At 34.6% G+C, this 15,504-nt stretch overlaps 2 protein-coding genes across 2 annotated transcripts; both read left to right on the top strand.

Moving 5' to 3' along the window:
• The first annotated feature begins 839 nt into the window (after positions 1 to 839).
• Positions 840 to 2,160, top strand: LOC18600032 (protein RISC-INTERACTING CLEARING 3'-5' EXORIBONUCLEASE 1-like). The gene is made up of 2 exons (XM_018121071.2): positions 840 to 1,732; positions 1,835 to 2,160. The coding sequence occupies exon 1, from the start codon at positions 1,068 to 1,070 to the stop codon at positions 1,725 to 1,727; it is 660 nt and encodes a 219-aa protein (XP_017976560.2). The 5' UTR covers positions 840 to 1,067; the 3' UTR covers positions 1,728 to 1,732; positions 1,835 to 2,160.
• Positions 2,161 to 3,870: 1,710 nt separating this feature from the next.
• LOC108660463 (putative disease resistance protein RGA1) lies at positions 3,871 to 9,935 on the top strand. The gene is made up of 3 exons (XM_018121070.2): positions 3,871 to 6,348; positions 9,606 to 9,648; positions 9,749 to 9,935. The coding sequence occupies exon 1, from the start codon at positions 3,961 to 3,963 to the stop codon at positions 6,340 to 6,342; it is 2,382 nt and encodes a 793-aa protein (XP_017976559.2). The 5' UTR covers positions 3,871 to 3,960; the 3' UTR covers positions 6,343 to 6,348; positions 9,606 to 9,648; positions 9,749 to 9,935.
• Positions 9,936 to 15,504: the final 5,569 nt, after the last annotated feature.

The following is a 15,504-nucleotide window of genomic DNA, read 5'->3' as shown; positions in this document are numbered from 1 at the left end:
TTCTTGATATTGACAAGAGTTTTACAGCTCAAATCAAGATTGGAAATGGTTTGTACTTGAAGATAGCTGGTAAAGGGACAATTTTCTTTTCTCTTTAGTGGGTTCTTGTGGCCCTAAACGTAGGTGGGATAACTAACACTAAAAAACTAAGATGGTTCAGTAGCTTGTTCAATGCATGCTTCTTTTGTTTATTCATGTATTATTTTTGTGATATGTTGAAAACCTCTGTTGATGAATAAGGAATAAAAGCGTTTCCAAAAAAAAGTTTGTTTAGAATTTTTTTTTGAAGTTTAAAGGTAATATCTGCGTTAGTCACAGGGTTACGAAATTAGGTCGCAAGGCTACCAGAAAGCATCTGAAGGATGTGCTTGTAAACAACATTGCCTGATGCTGGTTTGAAATTTGATTCTTTAATAGTGTCAAAATTTCTGAGGATGTTTCTTCCAATATTTTTTATACAGATGTAATTACTACGTCCCTAGTTGCTATCAGATTTTCTGAAGAAGAGGTGAACATGATTAAGAGGTAGAAGGCGATTTGAGTCTAAAACTTTGTCAGACCAAGAGAAGATGGAAGACCAACCCTTACGCTTCCAAGGTCGAGAAACTCCAATAAACCTTCAACCCTCAAAACTGTCTGCAGGTTCCAACAAATGTGGTGTGTTTAAGGAATATAATCTTTGCATTTGTTTCTTCTTGATCACAAAAGTTTAAGAGATACAAAATTAACTGTGTTACTAGTTAATATAATGGCAGACAATAAGAACCACTGATTCCAATCTGAACCTCTTTCCCTGACTTCACTATCACAAAGGAAAGCCTTGCGTGGAATTGCAGCCAAATCTCGTATATTCTTCCATCAGATTAAGCCTTGAAACACAAAGCAGAACGGAGTTATTAGTTCCCACCGCTCACGGCCTGGTGCAACTGTGGACATTCATTGTTGCATAAGAAACCATTTAATTAGAATCAACGTGGCAAGCTTTTTAATTTATTTAGTATTGCTTTTAGCTAATCCCTCTTGATCATTTCTTTATCCGCTTCCTTGGTAATATCTCTTTCTCAACTATGTCGTGCCCACCAAAAATGTCACTGGTTTTACCAATGAGCGATGGCACCCCATTGGTGACTGAGCTGGTACCTGGTGAGGATTCACACCTTTATATTTATCAACTATTGGAGTATGCGGTTGAAAGTGGGGATATGGTTATCGGGCTTGACACAGAATGGTGCATGAAAGAGATCAAACTTGGAGTTTTCAGAACTGAATACAGACCCTGCGTTGGCCTACTGAAGCTGCGCTCAGCATTTGGTTGCGTGCTTATTAGGCTTGAAAACTCTGCTTCTGCTTCTGACTCTCTAAAACGATTTTTTGCTGTTAAAGATATCATGTTTGTTGGGGTTCGAATGAAAGAAGACCTTCAGAACCTGAGAGAGGAATATGGGATAATAATTCGGAACGCGGTGGATCTCAGTGAAGTGTCTGCTAAAGTTCTTGGTCAGCCTGAGCTTAGTGCCTACGGCGGAAGGGAATTGGCTAGTAAAGTTCTGTCCATTGACATTTTGCCAAGGTCTTTACTGTCGATGTGGACGATTAGGTCTGATAGTTTTCCTAGTCTTGAGCAGGTTGAGTCTGCAGCTACTAATGCTTATGCTACATACAAAGTTGGGAGAAGGCTATCGGGCAGTGGAGTTGATGCTTTCCTGCTTCCTCTGCAAAAGGAATAGATGGGGTAGCCCTTGTTTTCTTGATTTACTTGATCTCCTCCTTGTTTTATTTGTGAAAACCGCATCCTTCTACCTCTCGCTCCTTTTCTTTTCTTTACTTTATTTAGTAGGAAAATAAATGAAGAACACGCTAGGCTTAGGGTGATATCAGGCTCACCTTGGCGCATGCTAGGGCAGAGGCTTGGCAGATGAAGGTCTGAGGGTGCCATTTAAGCTGAGGTACCTTGGCATGTCACGGTCTAATTCTGTTGGCAACAGGTTCTCACTGGAGGAGCAGATATGCTGATCCTGTGATGCTTTGCTGCGCACAAGATTGGGAAGAACTTAGAAAAAGTACCATGTAATTAAGAGAATAAAGATTTTAAATAACCTTTTCTATTGTAAAAATTTGGGGTTAAAGGGTGATTATCTGAGAGAATTTTGGTCCTCTTTTTTCATCATAAACTTTATTTCCTCTTTCTGTTTGGAATCAGATTTGAGATTTCTAGTTAAAGCAGAAGGTGCTTTTAACATTTGCAATTTGTATATTGGAAGATGATCCCAAAATCTCTTACATAATGATTATTCTTGAGTGACTAACCTGAATTTTGCGTACTATTATTAGCCCTTTCATGTTGAGAATATATACCCAACTCAATAAAATCATGCCCCCTACTGTCATAACTCAATCTTATTTTAGCACAATGTTGCATTCATGAAACAAATGCAGAAAATCTTGTTATTAATTTTGTCAGAGGTTAAGAATTTTAGTCACTTTGTCAAAGGCAAAATTTCTTTTTATAAGCATGTATAATTTTGCATTTTCTTTTTCCTTAAACTACATTTTGATTGTCAGTTGTTCTTTGAGCGAAACTACAACTGATGCTTATACTGCATGCAAGATTGGGAAGAAGTTACTAGGAGTATAGGTTTGAGATTTGTATAGAATTCTAGAGTTAATGGCATTAAGGATGCACGGTTGTCTGATAGATATGGCTTCTGTATCCAAAGCTTATTAAAAGGGCTAGTCATCATTTTCTATTTTCCCTTCAAACCAGCTTTCCCTTCAACCCAGTTTCTTTTAAAAGCCAATAAAAATGTTGAAAAAAAAAATTCAAGGTGATTTAGAGAAATTTGAATGAATGAATTAATTCTGTTGGGTCTTGGTTGATAGCGTTACAAATCAACCACTTTTCCTCACTTTATTCTTTTCAATAACTCAAAAGCCAGGCTACAGCAGGTTTTTTAGCTGAATCAACTTGACACTTTTGCCACATAAATTTCCTTGCCGGTTGAGTTAAGAATACCAGGGAGATTGCTGAGTTTTGGTTGATAATGTTTCAAACCAAATTTGAACCGTGTTCTCTGTTTAAGGCTTGTTTTTGAATTTTTTTAAGATCATGTGGCACCGTAAAATCATTGGTCAAGTATGAATGTATGATGTCCCTATAGAGAAGTTTCCTTGACATTTCTTTCACCTAACGACAATGTTGACCCACCACGGATGAGCGAGGTGTTACATAGAAAATTTATTCTTCCCCCGCCGCCTAGCGCACCCACTTTTGGAAAGTTTAATCAGTGTTCAGACCTTGAGAAGATCCCATCCGTTGGTGGATATCTATCTCTATGAGTTCCAATCTAACGTCATGATTTTACAACATTGTTTTCTGCTCTTTTTAAAAGCAAAACATTGTGGAAAAAAACAATCCCAATTACTTGAAAATCTTCCATCTTTAAATATTGTTGATGGCTCCGGTATACTATTTCCATTGTGTTCTATAGAAAAAGAAAAGAAAAAGATTATATATGAAGATAAAGTATGGACGGAACTAAAGTTGTTGTCTGAAGCAATAAATTAGAGAAGAAATTTTAAAGAAGAACAAAAATTATTCTGATAAAGGCACACTTTATTCAAATTAAACATCCTTATTTATACACAAAAAAAATAATTACATGCATAACACTTGTCAAGACATGAATTTAAGTATTAAGGCATGAATTACAAGTGTTAAAAAAAAATTAAAAATAATTTATTACAAATAACTGCATGTCTTTATTTAAATAATCAGTAACTGCACATACACGAACACCGAGTCATGCAAGTATTATTCTTAACGATATATGTATTGTAATAATTGGGTATAGAAGCAGTGGATCTCTTCTCTCCACTACTTTTTCCTCTCCCTTCCAAATTACCCACTGAGTTTTTAGAGTTGACTTCATCGCTTCTGGTTTCTCTACTTTCAAGTATCCTATGGCCGAAGCTATTGTTTCCGTGATCTTACCGGAGCTGGCCGCAATAGCAATTCAAAATGCACGGGAAGAGTGGAGACTGGTGACGGGCGTCGATAAAGAAGTCGAAAGGCTTAAAAGCAATCTCAAGGCGATCCAGTGCGAGCTTGAAGATGCGGAGGAAAAACAATTCGTCAACAAACGTGTCCAATATTGGTTAGATAGGTTCAAAAAAGTTTCTTACGACATTGAAGACGTATTGGACGACTGGAAGACTGCACTCCACAAGTTGCAAACAGATGGAGTTGAAACCTCTTCTGTTAAAAGGAGGAAGGTATGGCCCTTATCTTCGTACTTTTCCTTTGGCACACAAGTTGCTAGGCGTCATGACATCGCTACAAGAATAAAAGAAATCAATGAAGAGTTAGACGAGATTGCTAAAGACAGAGTTAGGATTGAATTGATAAAAAGTGAAATTAAGCAACCTAATCGGTCCGAAAGCACTTCTTTTGTGGATGTGTCACAGATAGTTGGTCGAGATAGAGTCAAAGAAGACATAATAAGTACATTGCTCTTTGGAACTAGTGAAGAAGGGAGTTGCAAGAATATTCGTACCATCACTATAGTAGGGATGGGAGGAATGGGAAAAACAGCTCTTGCCCAATTAATTTATAATGATCATAGAATTCAGTCTCATTTTGAAAACAAAATTTGGGTGTGTGTCTCAGACCCCTTTGATCAAACACAAATTGCTAGAGCAATTCTTGGAGGCCTCCACCCTGGTTCAACGAACCTTCAAAATCCAGTTTCACTGGAAATTCTTTTAAAAGACATTCGTGAAAGGATTAAAGGAAAGAAATTCTTTCTTGTTTTAGATGATGTGTGGACGGATCGTGATCAAGATTGGGAGCCGTTTAAAGCTACTTTTCAGTATGGCATGTCGGGAAGTTGGATTTTAGCAACTACTCGAAAGGAATCAGTTGCAAAGCAAATGGACTTGTCTCATGTCTTTCGTCTGGAACAATTATCTGAGGAGGTTTGTTGGTCGATGATTGCTCAAATAGCATTTACCGAAGGAAACAGGGATAGGCGTAAATATTTTGAGGATATTGGAAGGAAAATTGCAAAAAAGTGTAAAGGTTTGCCGCTTGCTGCAAAAACTTTAGGATGTCTCCTGCGAGATAAAGTACGAAGAGAAGAGTGGCAAAATATTTTGAATAGTGAGATATGGAAATCAAATTTCGCACAAGATATCTTTTCACCTTTACTATTGAGTTATTATGATTTGCCCCCAACGATAAGACGATGCTTATTGTACTGTGCATTCTTTCCCAAGGACTATGTAATTCGTAAAGATGAATTGATCCAGCATTGGACGGCGCAAGGTTATTTGAACTCTGATGTCAATTTTGGGAGAGAATTACAAGGTGAAGATTACTTTACATGCTTAGCAGCTCGTTCTTTTTACCAAGATTTTAAAAAAGAAGTTGATGGCAGCATTCTATCCTGTAAGATGCATGACATGATACATGACTTTGTCCGATTTTTGACAAAATACGAGTTTGCCATAGAGGAGGATGTAGATTTGACATTGGACTTATCATCCAAAAAACCTCGTCATTTGAGGTTGGTTGCAGGCCGGAAAGGTTTTCCCATGTCCATTAACGGCGCTGAAAAATTGCGAAGCCTAGTAGCAGTTTCTCGAGACAGTAATGGTGCAACTAATGAAGCCTTGCAGAACTTGTTTAGTGAATCCAACCGTCTGAGATTATTGGAGCTTGACTTGCTTTATCTAGGCGCGAAAGGAATTTGCTGTGAAATGGGGAAGTTGATTCACTTGAGGTACCTTAGGTTGAATGGTTGCTATAATATAGAATATTTACCTGAAGCAGTGTGTGAATTGCGTAACTTACAATCCTTGATTATTCGGCACTGCTTTCGTCTTAAGAAATTGCCAATTGGAATCGGGAATTTGATTAACTTGAGGTATCTTTCTATTGAGTCCTGTTATGGTCTGACTTACTACCCAAAAGGGATAGGTAAATTAACTTCTCTCATGAGCTTAAATAGAATCATAGTGAGAGCAGATCGTAATGATGCTGAAGAACTCAGCATTGGAGATCTACAACACTTGGACCTCCTTGCTGGAAATATTAAAGTTGAACTGGAAGGAGATGCAATAGATGGGGATGAGGCTAAGAGAGCCAAGCTTCACAACAAGATACATCTCAAGCAAATGTATGTAAGGATCTCTCCGGGTATAAAGGAAGACGAGGTAGTCCAAGCCTTAAACCCACCATCCAACTTGTCTATAGTAATCGTTGACAGCAAGCTGGATCTGGAAGAAATGGCCATGGCAGTTTTTGCCGCTTCTCTCGCGGAAGCTCGGGGCTTTAAACTCTAATCTCGGGTGAGGAAAGCATTTATATATAATATAGACTATGAAAAATTTGAGAAAAAAATAAAGATTTTGCTCGGCACTAGTATACAAGTTTCTAGCTAGGATTTTCCAATATGTGTCGTAACGTGCAGGTCCGGGAACCCGACCGCCAGACGCAAACATGAAAAACTCACTAAAAAAAAATTTAAATTAGGAGTCGCTACCAATTTTTTTTTTTTACTAGGTGCGATTGGTCACCTATTGACTCGATTCTAATCGATGAAGACTTAAATTAATTTTAAACCCACCGAAAAGAATCCTAAATCGGTCTACGATTTTCTAGATCTAGGTTTGGGAGTACGATTACGCCCGGGGAAGGATTAGCACCCCTCGGACGCCCGTTCCATGAACGGTACCATTTTTAGATTATCCTTTTGGGCTTTAATTTTTAATTTCATTACATTTCTTTAATTATTATTCTTTTATTTTTATCTCCTATTTAACATAAAATGGAATGTAAATGGGTGGCGAGATGAAATGCATGGCGTGAGATAAAAATGCCGGACATATAACCTTCTATCGAGGATATTTTCCCGAATCCGCCCATCATACTGGTGGGACTCGGGATATTCTCTCACCTAGGAAATTATCCGAGAAACTCACCTTCGCAAATTCGACGAATAATTTTCGTCATCGGGGTCATCGTCCGTTTTCTTTTTAAAATAATATTTTTGTGCATAATGAACCTAATTCGGGTAAAAGCCTTTTATTAAAGATGGTTCTCGAGCCCTCCCATCATACTGGTGGGACCCGAGGACATCTTTCACCTAAGAAACTTTTCGAGAAATACCCGCCTTCGCAGGATCCTCGGAAGATTCCGTCATCGGGGCTTAAACTCGAAAACAGAAATATTTATATGCAATGATATGTATGATGCAATACATATATGCTATGCTAATGCAATTATCTATATTTTTGTTATTATTAATTATTTTTATTTTATTATATATTTTATTATCATATTTTCTATTCTTATTTCTTATTATTATTTTTTTTTATCTTTATCTTTACATTTTTTGTTCTAAGTTTTTATGTTTTTCACTTATAGTTAGACAAATTGTTTATAATTCTATATTATTTTAGTGAACAAAACTTTTATATTATTTTTTATATACTATTTTTTATTTTTATATATTTTTACTTTTTATTATTATTATATTTTTCATAAGCAATCCTTTATTCAAACCTAATGCCTAAGATCTTATTTCATACATATATATTTATTATTTTTTTTATCTTTATCTTTATATTTTTTTTTATAGTTTATGCCACTCAATACTCAATGCTTAATTTTAAATTTATTATTATTTTTTTACTATGATTTATTTAATTTTTATTTATTTAATGTCATGTATATTGTATTTTCACAAATTAATTATTTATTATATGTCTGAATTGTTATTATTTTATCATTTTTTATTATTTATTTATTATTTTTATCAAGTAATTTTTTTTTGTATAATCAAACTCTTTATTTATTAAGAATTTCGGAATCTTGAAATCGAGGCCCTCCCATCGTACTGGTGGAGCCTTGATTCGGATTCCGAACCTAAGGAATATAAGCCCGAGATTGTGACTTTTCGCGTCCCGACCGATCATCCTATCATCGGCATCAAATTGAGCAGTTATCTTATCTATATTAAATAGTTCTTTATCTTATTCTATTTTTATTCTCTCTCCATTTATATAGAACTACCTTTTTCACCTAATTTGATTTTTCCATATTTTGTTTCATCGTATTTTAATTCTAGTTCTTCCTAATTTATTTTCACTCTTATTATCTCTACATAAATTTTCATGACTATGTATCTCGTAACTATGTTCCACATTTCATCTTTTCCCACATTTATATATATTTTTTAAACAAACAATCTGCTAAATATCGTATGTATTTTAACTAAATTAATGCTCTAATGAAACTAATTAGCTTTTTTTTTTATATAAATTTTAAGTCAAACTTAGCACCACAAAATCAGGACAATATATCTATAATAATAATAAAAAATGAAGAATTTACCTTGCTAGGAACAGCCACTCCCTCCAGCACCGAGACGATGTCGCTTTGTAGTCGAAAGGGGGTTTTGGGTAAGTCAAAACGGTGCCATTTTTAACCTTTGGAACCTCCTTTCTTCTTCACTTTTCCTCTATTTTCTCTCTCTAATGGCCGGCTACTCAATCTCTCTAAACTTCTATTTTTTTTTTGCTCTCTCTTACCCAAGATCTCCCTCTCTTCACTTACCATTCCTCTTCTTTCCGCCCTCTCACCCGATCTTCACTGTCGCTAGCATTGCACCGTTACCAGATCTGGTGTCGCGGCTCCGCCTCTCTCTCTCTCTCTCTCTCTCTCTCTCTCTCTCTATCTCCTTTTTCTTCTCGTCGACTACCCAGATCGAGCTCTCCCCCTTTTCCGTCAGCTCCAACCAAACTTCGGCCTACCGGCGGTGTAAAAGCCCAAAGCTATCTTACTTTGACCGGCGGCAATAAAATCGGACCCAAAAAAGAACCTTAACTCTCACTCTCTCTCTACCGTCGATGCCTCTATCTCTCTATCTCCTACCGGCGCTGGCTTCCTCCTTCTCCTCTCTCACCCAAAAGCCCAAGATTTCTCCAAACAGTAGCATGAAATTCCCCTAAATCTCTCTAAAAAAACAAACCAAAAAAAAAAAAAAATTCCCAAAAAGAGACACAGCCGCCTGCTTTATCTCATTGTGATTTTTCTATCCTTTTTTTATTTTTCTGATTCTTTCTAGTATATTTCTTTTGATGGTGGATTGTGGTTTTTGGCTGCTAGAGTCTAAGGTTTTTTTGTTGTTTGTTTTTTTGGTTTTCATTTGTTGCCAAGATCCTCCTCCCGGATGCTACAGTGCCCCCTCCCCTTTATACCCGATTCCTGGGCTCTGGAGGGGGCACGCTCCACTACCCTGCCAGACGCGAATTTTTCACGTCTGGCAGGGTGAGGGAGGCACCGCACCCTGCCAGTCGTACCTCTCTCCCTTCTTTTTTCATTTTTTATTTTTTTTTAAAATTATTTTTATTATATGTATATATATATTTTTGATTCATTTTTGTGTTTATAATTTTAGTGTCTACAATATGATGAGCTCCAGAACGAACACTTTGAGCAAAATCTCTCAAATATGTCCTTACTTAACACTTTCTTCAAAGCACAAAAAAAAAAAATTATGTTTATTTGTATTTATATGCTGTTGACTTGCCAACTTTTGCAGGAAGTAGTGAGGAGACTAGTTGTTGAAGGAAGTAAGAAAACAGGTACATTTAAAGGTCTTGCTTTTATGGTGTCCTCCATGAATTTAAGTTTACTAGTATTTCATAACTCCATTTCATGATAGTAAGCCCAAATCTTTTGTAGGGATGTCAACACAGAGATGACCTTAGTGGTGAAAGAAATTAAGGAACTGTTCCTGATGGCAAGAAGAAAAAAGATATTGAATTCTGTATGTATATATAAAAAAATTTCTGTGTAAGATGTTTAATTTCTATTTGAATTTACTTATGAACGTTTTATATAAATTTCGAAGTGTATTCATTTTTCTTCATGATGTGATTTTAAAATTATTAAATTTTATTGTTTGGACTCATTAATATTTGAGATGAAGGAAGACTGATGCCATTGCTTGTGGTGTGTTAAATATTATGGTATTTTAAAAATATTAATGTTTGGTTGAATGTTCTTACTAAATCCTTTTTCCTCTCTAGCTACTCTACTTTTGAGGCCTTTTATGAAGTACAAGCTGCTGGGTCTTGGGATCAGAGAATTCCCATGGATACTCCTCATCTTTTTCCCTATATATTCCACAATTCTTGTTTTGCAGTCTATTTGTTGTTCACAGAAATTGCAAGATCATTGCCTATATGAAATTTAGAGTTTCTTGGTTTATGCCCCCACATCGCCACTTCTCCCAATCATTTCATCATGAGGGGGAAGATACCGTGAAGGATATAGTTTATTAAGTAGGCTCGGCCTGGATGAGTTTTGGACTAAGCTAAGCTTTGTGGATATGGTCCCTGAGGTAATGTGAAGCTGAACTTGAGGGAGGGATTGGGTTGTGTGGCCAACCTCCCCTTGCACCAGCCTTTGTGTAAGGCCTATTTGGGAAAATATTAGGCCAAGTAATTGGGCTTTGAGAGCAAATATTTTTCTTTACTTTTTTTTATTTGGTCAAATAAGAAAATTAGTAAGCAAATCTTGTATTTTCTTCTTTTACATGAAAATTTCATTTATATGCTTTTATGATTGACATTTGGACGATTAGGTCTGACAGTTTTCCTAGTCTTGAGCTGGTTGAGCCTGCAGCTACTGATGCTTATGCTACATACAAAGTTGGGAGAAGGCTATTGGGCAGTGGAGTTGATGCTTGCCTGCTTTCTCTGCAAAAGGTATTGGTGGGGTAGCCCTTGTTTTCTTGATTTACTTGATCTCTTCCTTGCTTTATTTGTGAAAACCGCAACCTCCTACCTCTCGCTCGTTCTTTCTTTTCTTTACTTTATTTAGTTGGAAAATAAATAAAGAGCATGCAAGGCTTAGTGTGACATCAAGCTCGCCTTGGCGCATGTAAGGGCAGAGGCTTGGCATATGAAGGTCTGAGGGGCCACTTAAGCTGAGGTCCCCTGGCATGTCATGGTCTAATTTTGTTGGCAACGGGGTCTCACTGGAGGAGCGGATATATTGATCCTGTAATGCTTATGCTGCACACAAGATTGTGAAGAAGTTAGAAAAAGTACCATGTAATTAAGAGAATATAGATTTTAAATAATCTTTTCTATTGTGAAAATTTGGGGTTAAAGGGTGATTATCTGAGAGAATTTTGGTCCTTCTTTTTCATCATAAACTTCATTTCCTCTTTCTGTTTGGAATCAGATTTGAGATTTCTAGTTAATGCAAAAGGTGCATTAACATTTGAGATTTGTATAGAATTCTAGAGTTAATGGCATTAAGGATGCATGGTTGTCTGATAGATATGGCTTCTGTATCAATGCTTATTAAAAGAGCTCGTCATCATTTTCAATTTTGTAGAATCTCATCCAATACTTATTGTACGTTTTGCTAATCACATTATGCAAAATGCATATATGGTAAGTTCTTGGTAGCAAGTTGGTGAGAAAAGCATTTTCTTCTCTTATAATATAGATTAACAAATTTGAGGAAAAAAAAATAAAGATTTTGCTTTGCGATAGTATAAAAAGTTTTTCTAGCTCGAATCCAATATGATGAGCTCCAGAACAAAGAATTTCAGCAGAATGGACACTTTAAACGTTATATTTCTCCACACTCAAACATGTCCTCACTTAACACTTTCTTCAAAGTACTAAAAATTTTATTTTATTTTTAACACTTAAACATGCCCGATTTTGCAGATTAAATTTCACGACATGTTATCCGAAGAATTAGAGAGGTACATTTAAGGGTCTTGCTTTTATCATGTCCTCCATGAATTTAAGTTTACTAGTATTTTATAACTCCATTCCATGATAGTTAGTCCGAATCTTTTGCAGGGTTCTCAAGGGACTAGCTTCGTGATAAAAGAAATTAAGCAACTGTTCTTGATGGCAGCAAGAAAACAAAATGTTGAATTCTAGGTATTTTGTACTTAAAATATGTAAAAAAAAAAAATTGTAGGACTTTGTGTGTCTGCTGCTATTGTTAGCTTCTGTTTAGATTTCTTTGTGAATGGTTTATATATTTCGAAGGTGTTCACTTTTGTTTATTGTGTGATTTAAAGGCTACTATATTTTATTGTTCGGACCCATCTATGTTTGAGATGAAGGGTGACTGATGCTATTGCCTGGGAGGGTTCTAGATGTTATGATATTTGGCAAATATTAATTCCATTAGATATGCTTTGCTTGAATCATCTTACCATTTCTTTTTCCTCTCTAGCTACTCTACTCTTGAGGCCTTTTATGAAGTACATGTTCTCACAGCATGAGCAGATTGAATCTGCAAGTTCATGTTGTATACAAGATTCGGGCTAGAAATTAGAAATGCTGTGGATCTTAGTGAATTGGCAGCTGATGTATTTCACCAACCACGTCTACGTGCAGTTGGTGTGAGAATACTGGCATCTGAGTTTCTCTTGGTGCAATATAAGACAAGGTCTTCAAGCATGGTTGGGGTTGATAGGATGGCAAAAGATCTCATGGAAGACCAGCTTGTATGTGTAACAAATGATCTCATGTTGCATACAAGATTGGGAAGAAGTTACTAGCGGCATGCTTGGTTGGGGGAATGGAATAACCATTCTTTCCCCATTCTCATTTTTAAATAGGAAATGTTATTTAATATTATTATTCGAATATAATAAATGTAATAAAAAATATTATTTATTATTATTTAAATTTAATGAAGAATATATTTTATTTTTTAATATTAAATATTATTTAACTATAACAAAAGGTTTAATTATCTTTTAATAAAAAAATTATTAAATTATAATAAAAATATATTTGTATTTTGGTGAAAATATTATTTAATTATAGTAAAAGCTATTTTGATTTTATTGCTTAGAATATTTTTATCTTTTAACAAAATAAATTTTTTAATTTTAATAGAGAATTTTTTTTTCTCATCATAGTATTTTTGTTTTTTAGTAACAAGATCTTTAAATTTTAATAAAAAGGTATTTTTATCATTTATCTATTATTCCTTAACTATTCTTAAAATTATTCCTACCCACCAAATAATGAAATAAGTAATAATAACAATTTCTATCTTATTTCATTTCCATGAACCAATCTATATAATAATTATTATTCAAAATGTTATTCTATTATTATTCTATTCTTTTCAGTGAACCAAGCATGCTATAGGAGTTTTAAGTTAGAGATTTACATAGAATTCTAGAGTTCGTGGCATTAAGGATGCATGGTTATCTGATAGAGATGGCTTCTGTTTCTATCCCATGTGATCCAATGCTTATCCAAAAAGCTTGTCATCATTTTCAGTTCGGAGTTTGATTTGTTTTCTTAAAGTTAAAGAAAATTACATTAACAATTAGTAATATGCATTGGAACAACTGGGATTCTGCGAATGTATAGGAATGGCCAATCCAACTGACTTAATCAAGCTATCGAAAATCAATTGAACTGATCAATCAATTTGAGATTCCTTACATTGCTAATATATTCACTAAAATTATCCCAAAGATTCATCCTTTTTATATTATACCAACCTTGTCTAAGAAAAGACAGAATTGGATTGAAACAAGTGTTGGTAGCTTTAAATTAGGATCTTGAAATTTAACCTGATATGAGACTTCCATGACGCCTTGTGGGCAGGAACAAGTGACAGTAAGTTCCTCGAACCTCAAGCTCCTCTGTTTCGTGACTGACATGTTCTTTTGGGTATGTGAATTGGTTTACGCCTCGGTTAGCATGCTTGGTAAGCATTATTTTTCCAAACCCTTTTATTCTTTTTTATCCTCGCTTCTAAAGTGGAATGACATGGCTCAATGATGAAAGCCACTAACTCAAAAGCCACGACCACACCAGGTTATTTTAAGAATTAACTGAGCCAACTTAAGAAATAAATTTCCTTATTGGTTGAGTTAAGAATACCAGCATCTTTCAAAAGCCAATAAAAATGTTGACAAAAAAAATCGAGGTCATTTAAAGCAAATAGAATGAATGAATGAATTAATTCTGTTGAGTTTTGGTTGATAGTATTATAAATAATTATTATTGTAATAATACTTGGAAAGCTATCAAAATTAATTATTATTTTTGTAATAATACCTAAAACTACTAAAACTAGTTTTTTTTTTACAATAATTATTTAATTATCAATTTTGGTTGTTTTTCTTTTCTCATCGAAACTGAAATCCTTATATTTCTGTTAAACATTAATTTAAGGCAGATTGGCGCTAATCCTTTTTACTCTCTAGATTGTTACCAGTCCAACTTTCAATAAGAAAAAGAAGAAAAGGGCTCTGGTAAAAATGGTCACAGATTGGCCCTTAATTAATCCAACGGGCCATAATCAATGGTTGAGAAACAGAATTGATCTACATCTGTATATATATAATTAATTTTTAGGCAAATTTCACATATATTTCTTGTAACTTTAGCTTTTTTTTCATATGACATCTTGTGATTTTGTTTAATTAGTACTTTGTGGATATCGTTTTTTTTCCAATTAACATACTTTAGATAATTTTTGTTCCTACAAAAATTAAACTATTAATTTTATCTAGTAAAATTATAAAAATACTCTTAGATATGAATAAATTGGTTAACATTGAAATAAAAATAAGGCAAAAGACTTGACTCGCTGATCCGTTATAAAAAGGTGAATAGTTTAAATTTTAAGTGATTTGAACCAAAATATATATGAATCTAGTTACTATCACGGTACAAAAACAAATAGAGATTAAAGTTTTCTAAAGTACACAAAATTAATTATTCTGATATTAAATCCAAATGGACATCAAAACCTTAAGCTTCAAATGTAAATTAATCTACATTCGTAGTAATCCAAACCAAAAAGGATCCAAATTAAAGGTCAAAATTGAGAATCATATAAAACTGCCTAATTGCCAAGGTTTGGACATGAAATGATGGATAGTTCTCTTTGCTTAGACGTCCCTTTTTAATTTTGTTTGGTTTATAATCAATATTCTAAATTTTTTATTTATAATAAACTTTAGTATATATATCATGGAAACTGGCGATATGGACGGTGCGAAAAGCATAGAAAATCTAGACGAGCATCTTAAGTAAAAAAATATCTTCTCTTTTCGCTGCCTAGTGGACTCGCTTTTGGCCTTCTAACAGGTGTTCATGTTGGGAGAGAAACTTCTGCGTTACTTCAAATATAATAGATATCTCCTTTATTTTCAATTTGAAATTACAGTTTGAGCACATCACTGTATTCTCTTGCTAAAAGCGAAAGGTCAAGAAGACAAATTCCATGATACATTGCATATATCTTAATTATAATTGGATAAATAGGAGGTAGATGTCGTCTCTACTTTTCTCTCCACTTACTATAGAGTTAAGGAGACATCACTGTATTCTCTTGCTGAATTCCGAAGATAAAGAAGAACAAATTCCATGATACGTTGCATGTATCGTGATTATCATTGGATAAAGAAAACGTAGATGTCGTCT

The sequence above is a fragment of the Theobroma cacao genome, chromosome 5, assembly GCF_053813885.1.
Source record: "Theobroma cacao isolate CCN51 chromosome 5, ASM5381388v1, whole genome shotgun sequence".
In the NCBI taxonomy this organism is placed as follows: Eukaryota; Viridiplantae; Streptophyta; class Magnoliopsida; order Malvales; family Malvaceae; genus Theobroma; species Theobroma cacao.
Note: the sequence above shows the minus strand (reverse complement) of the source record. Positions and strands in the feature narration are given on the sequence as shown.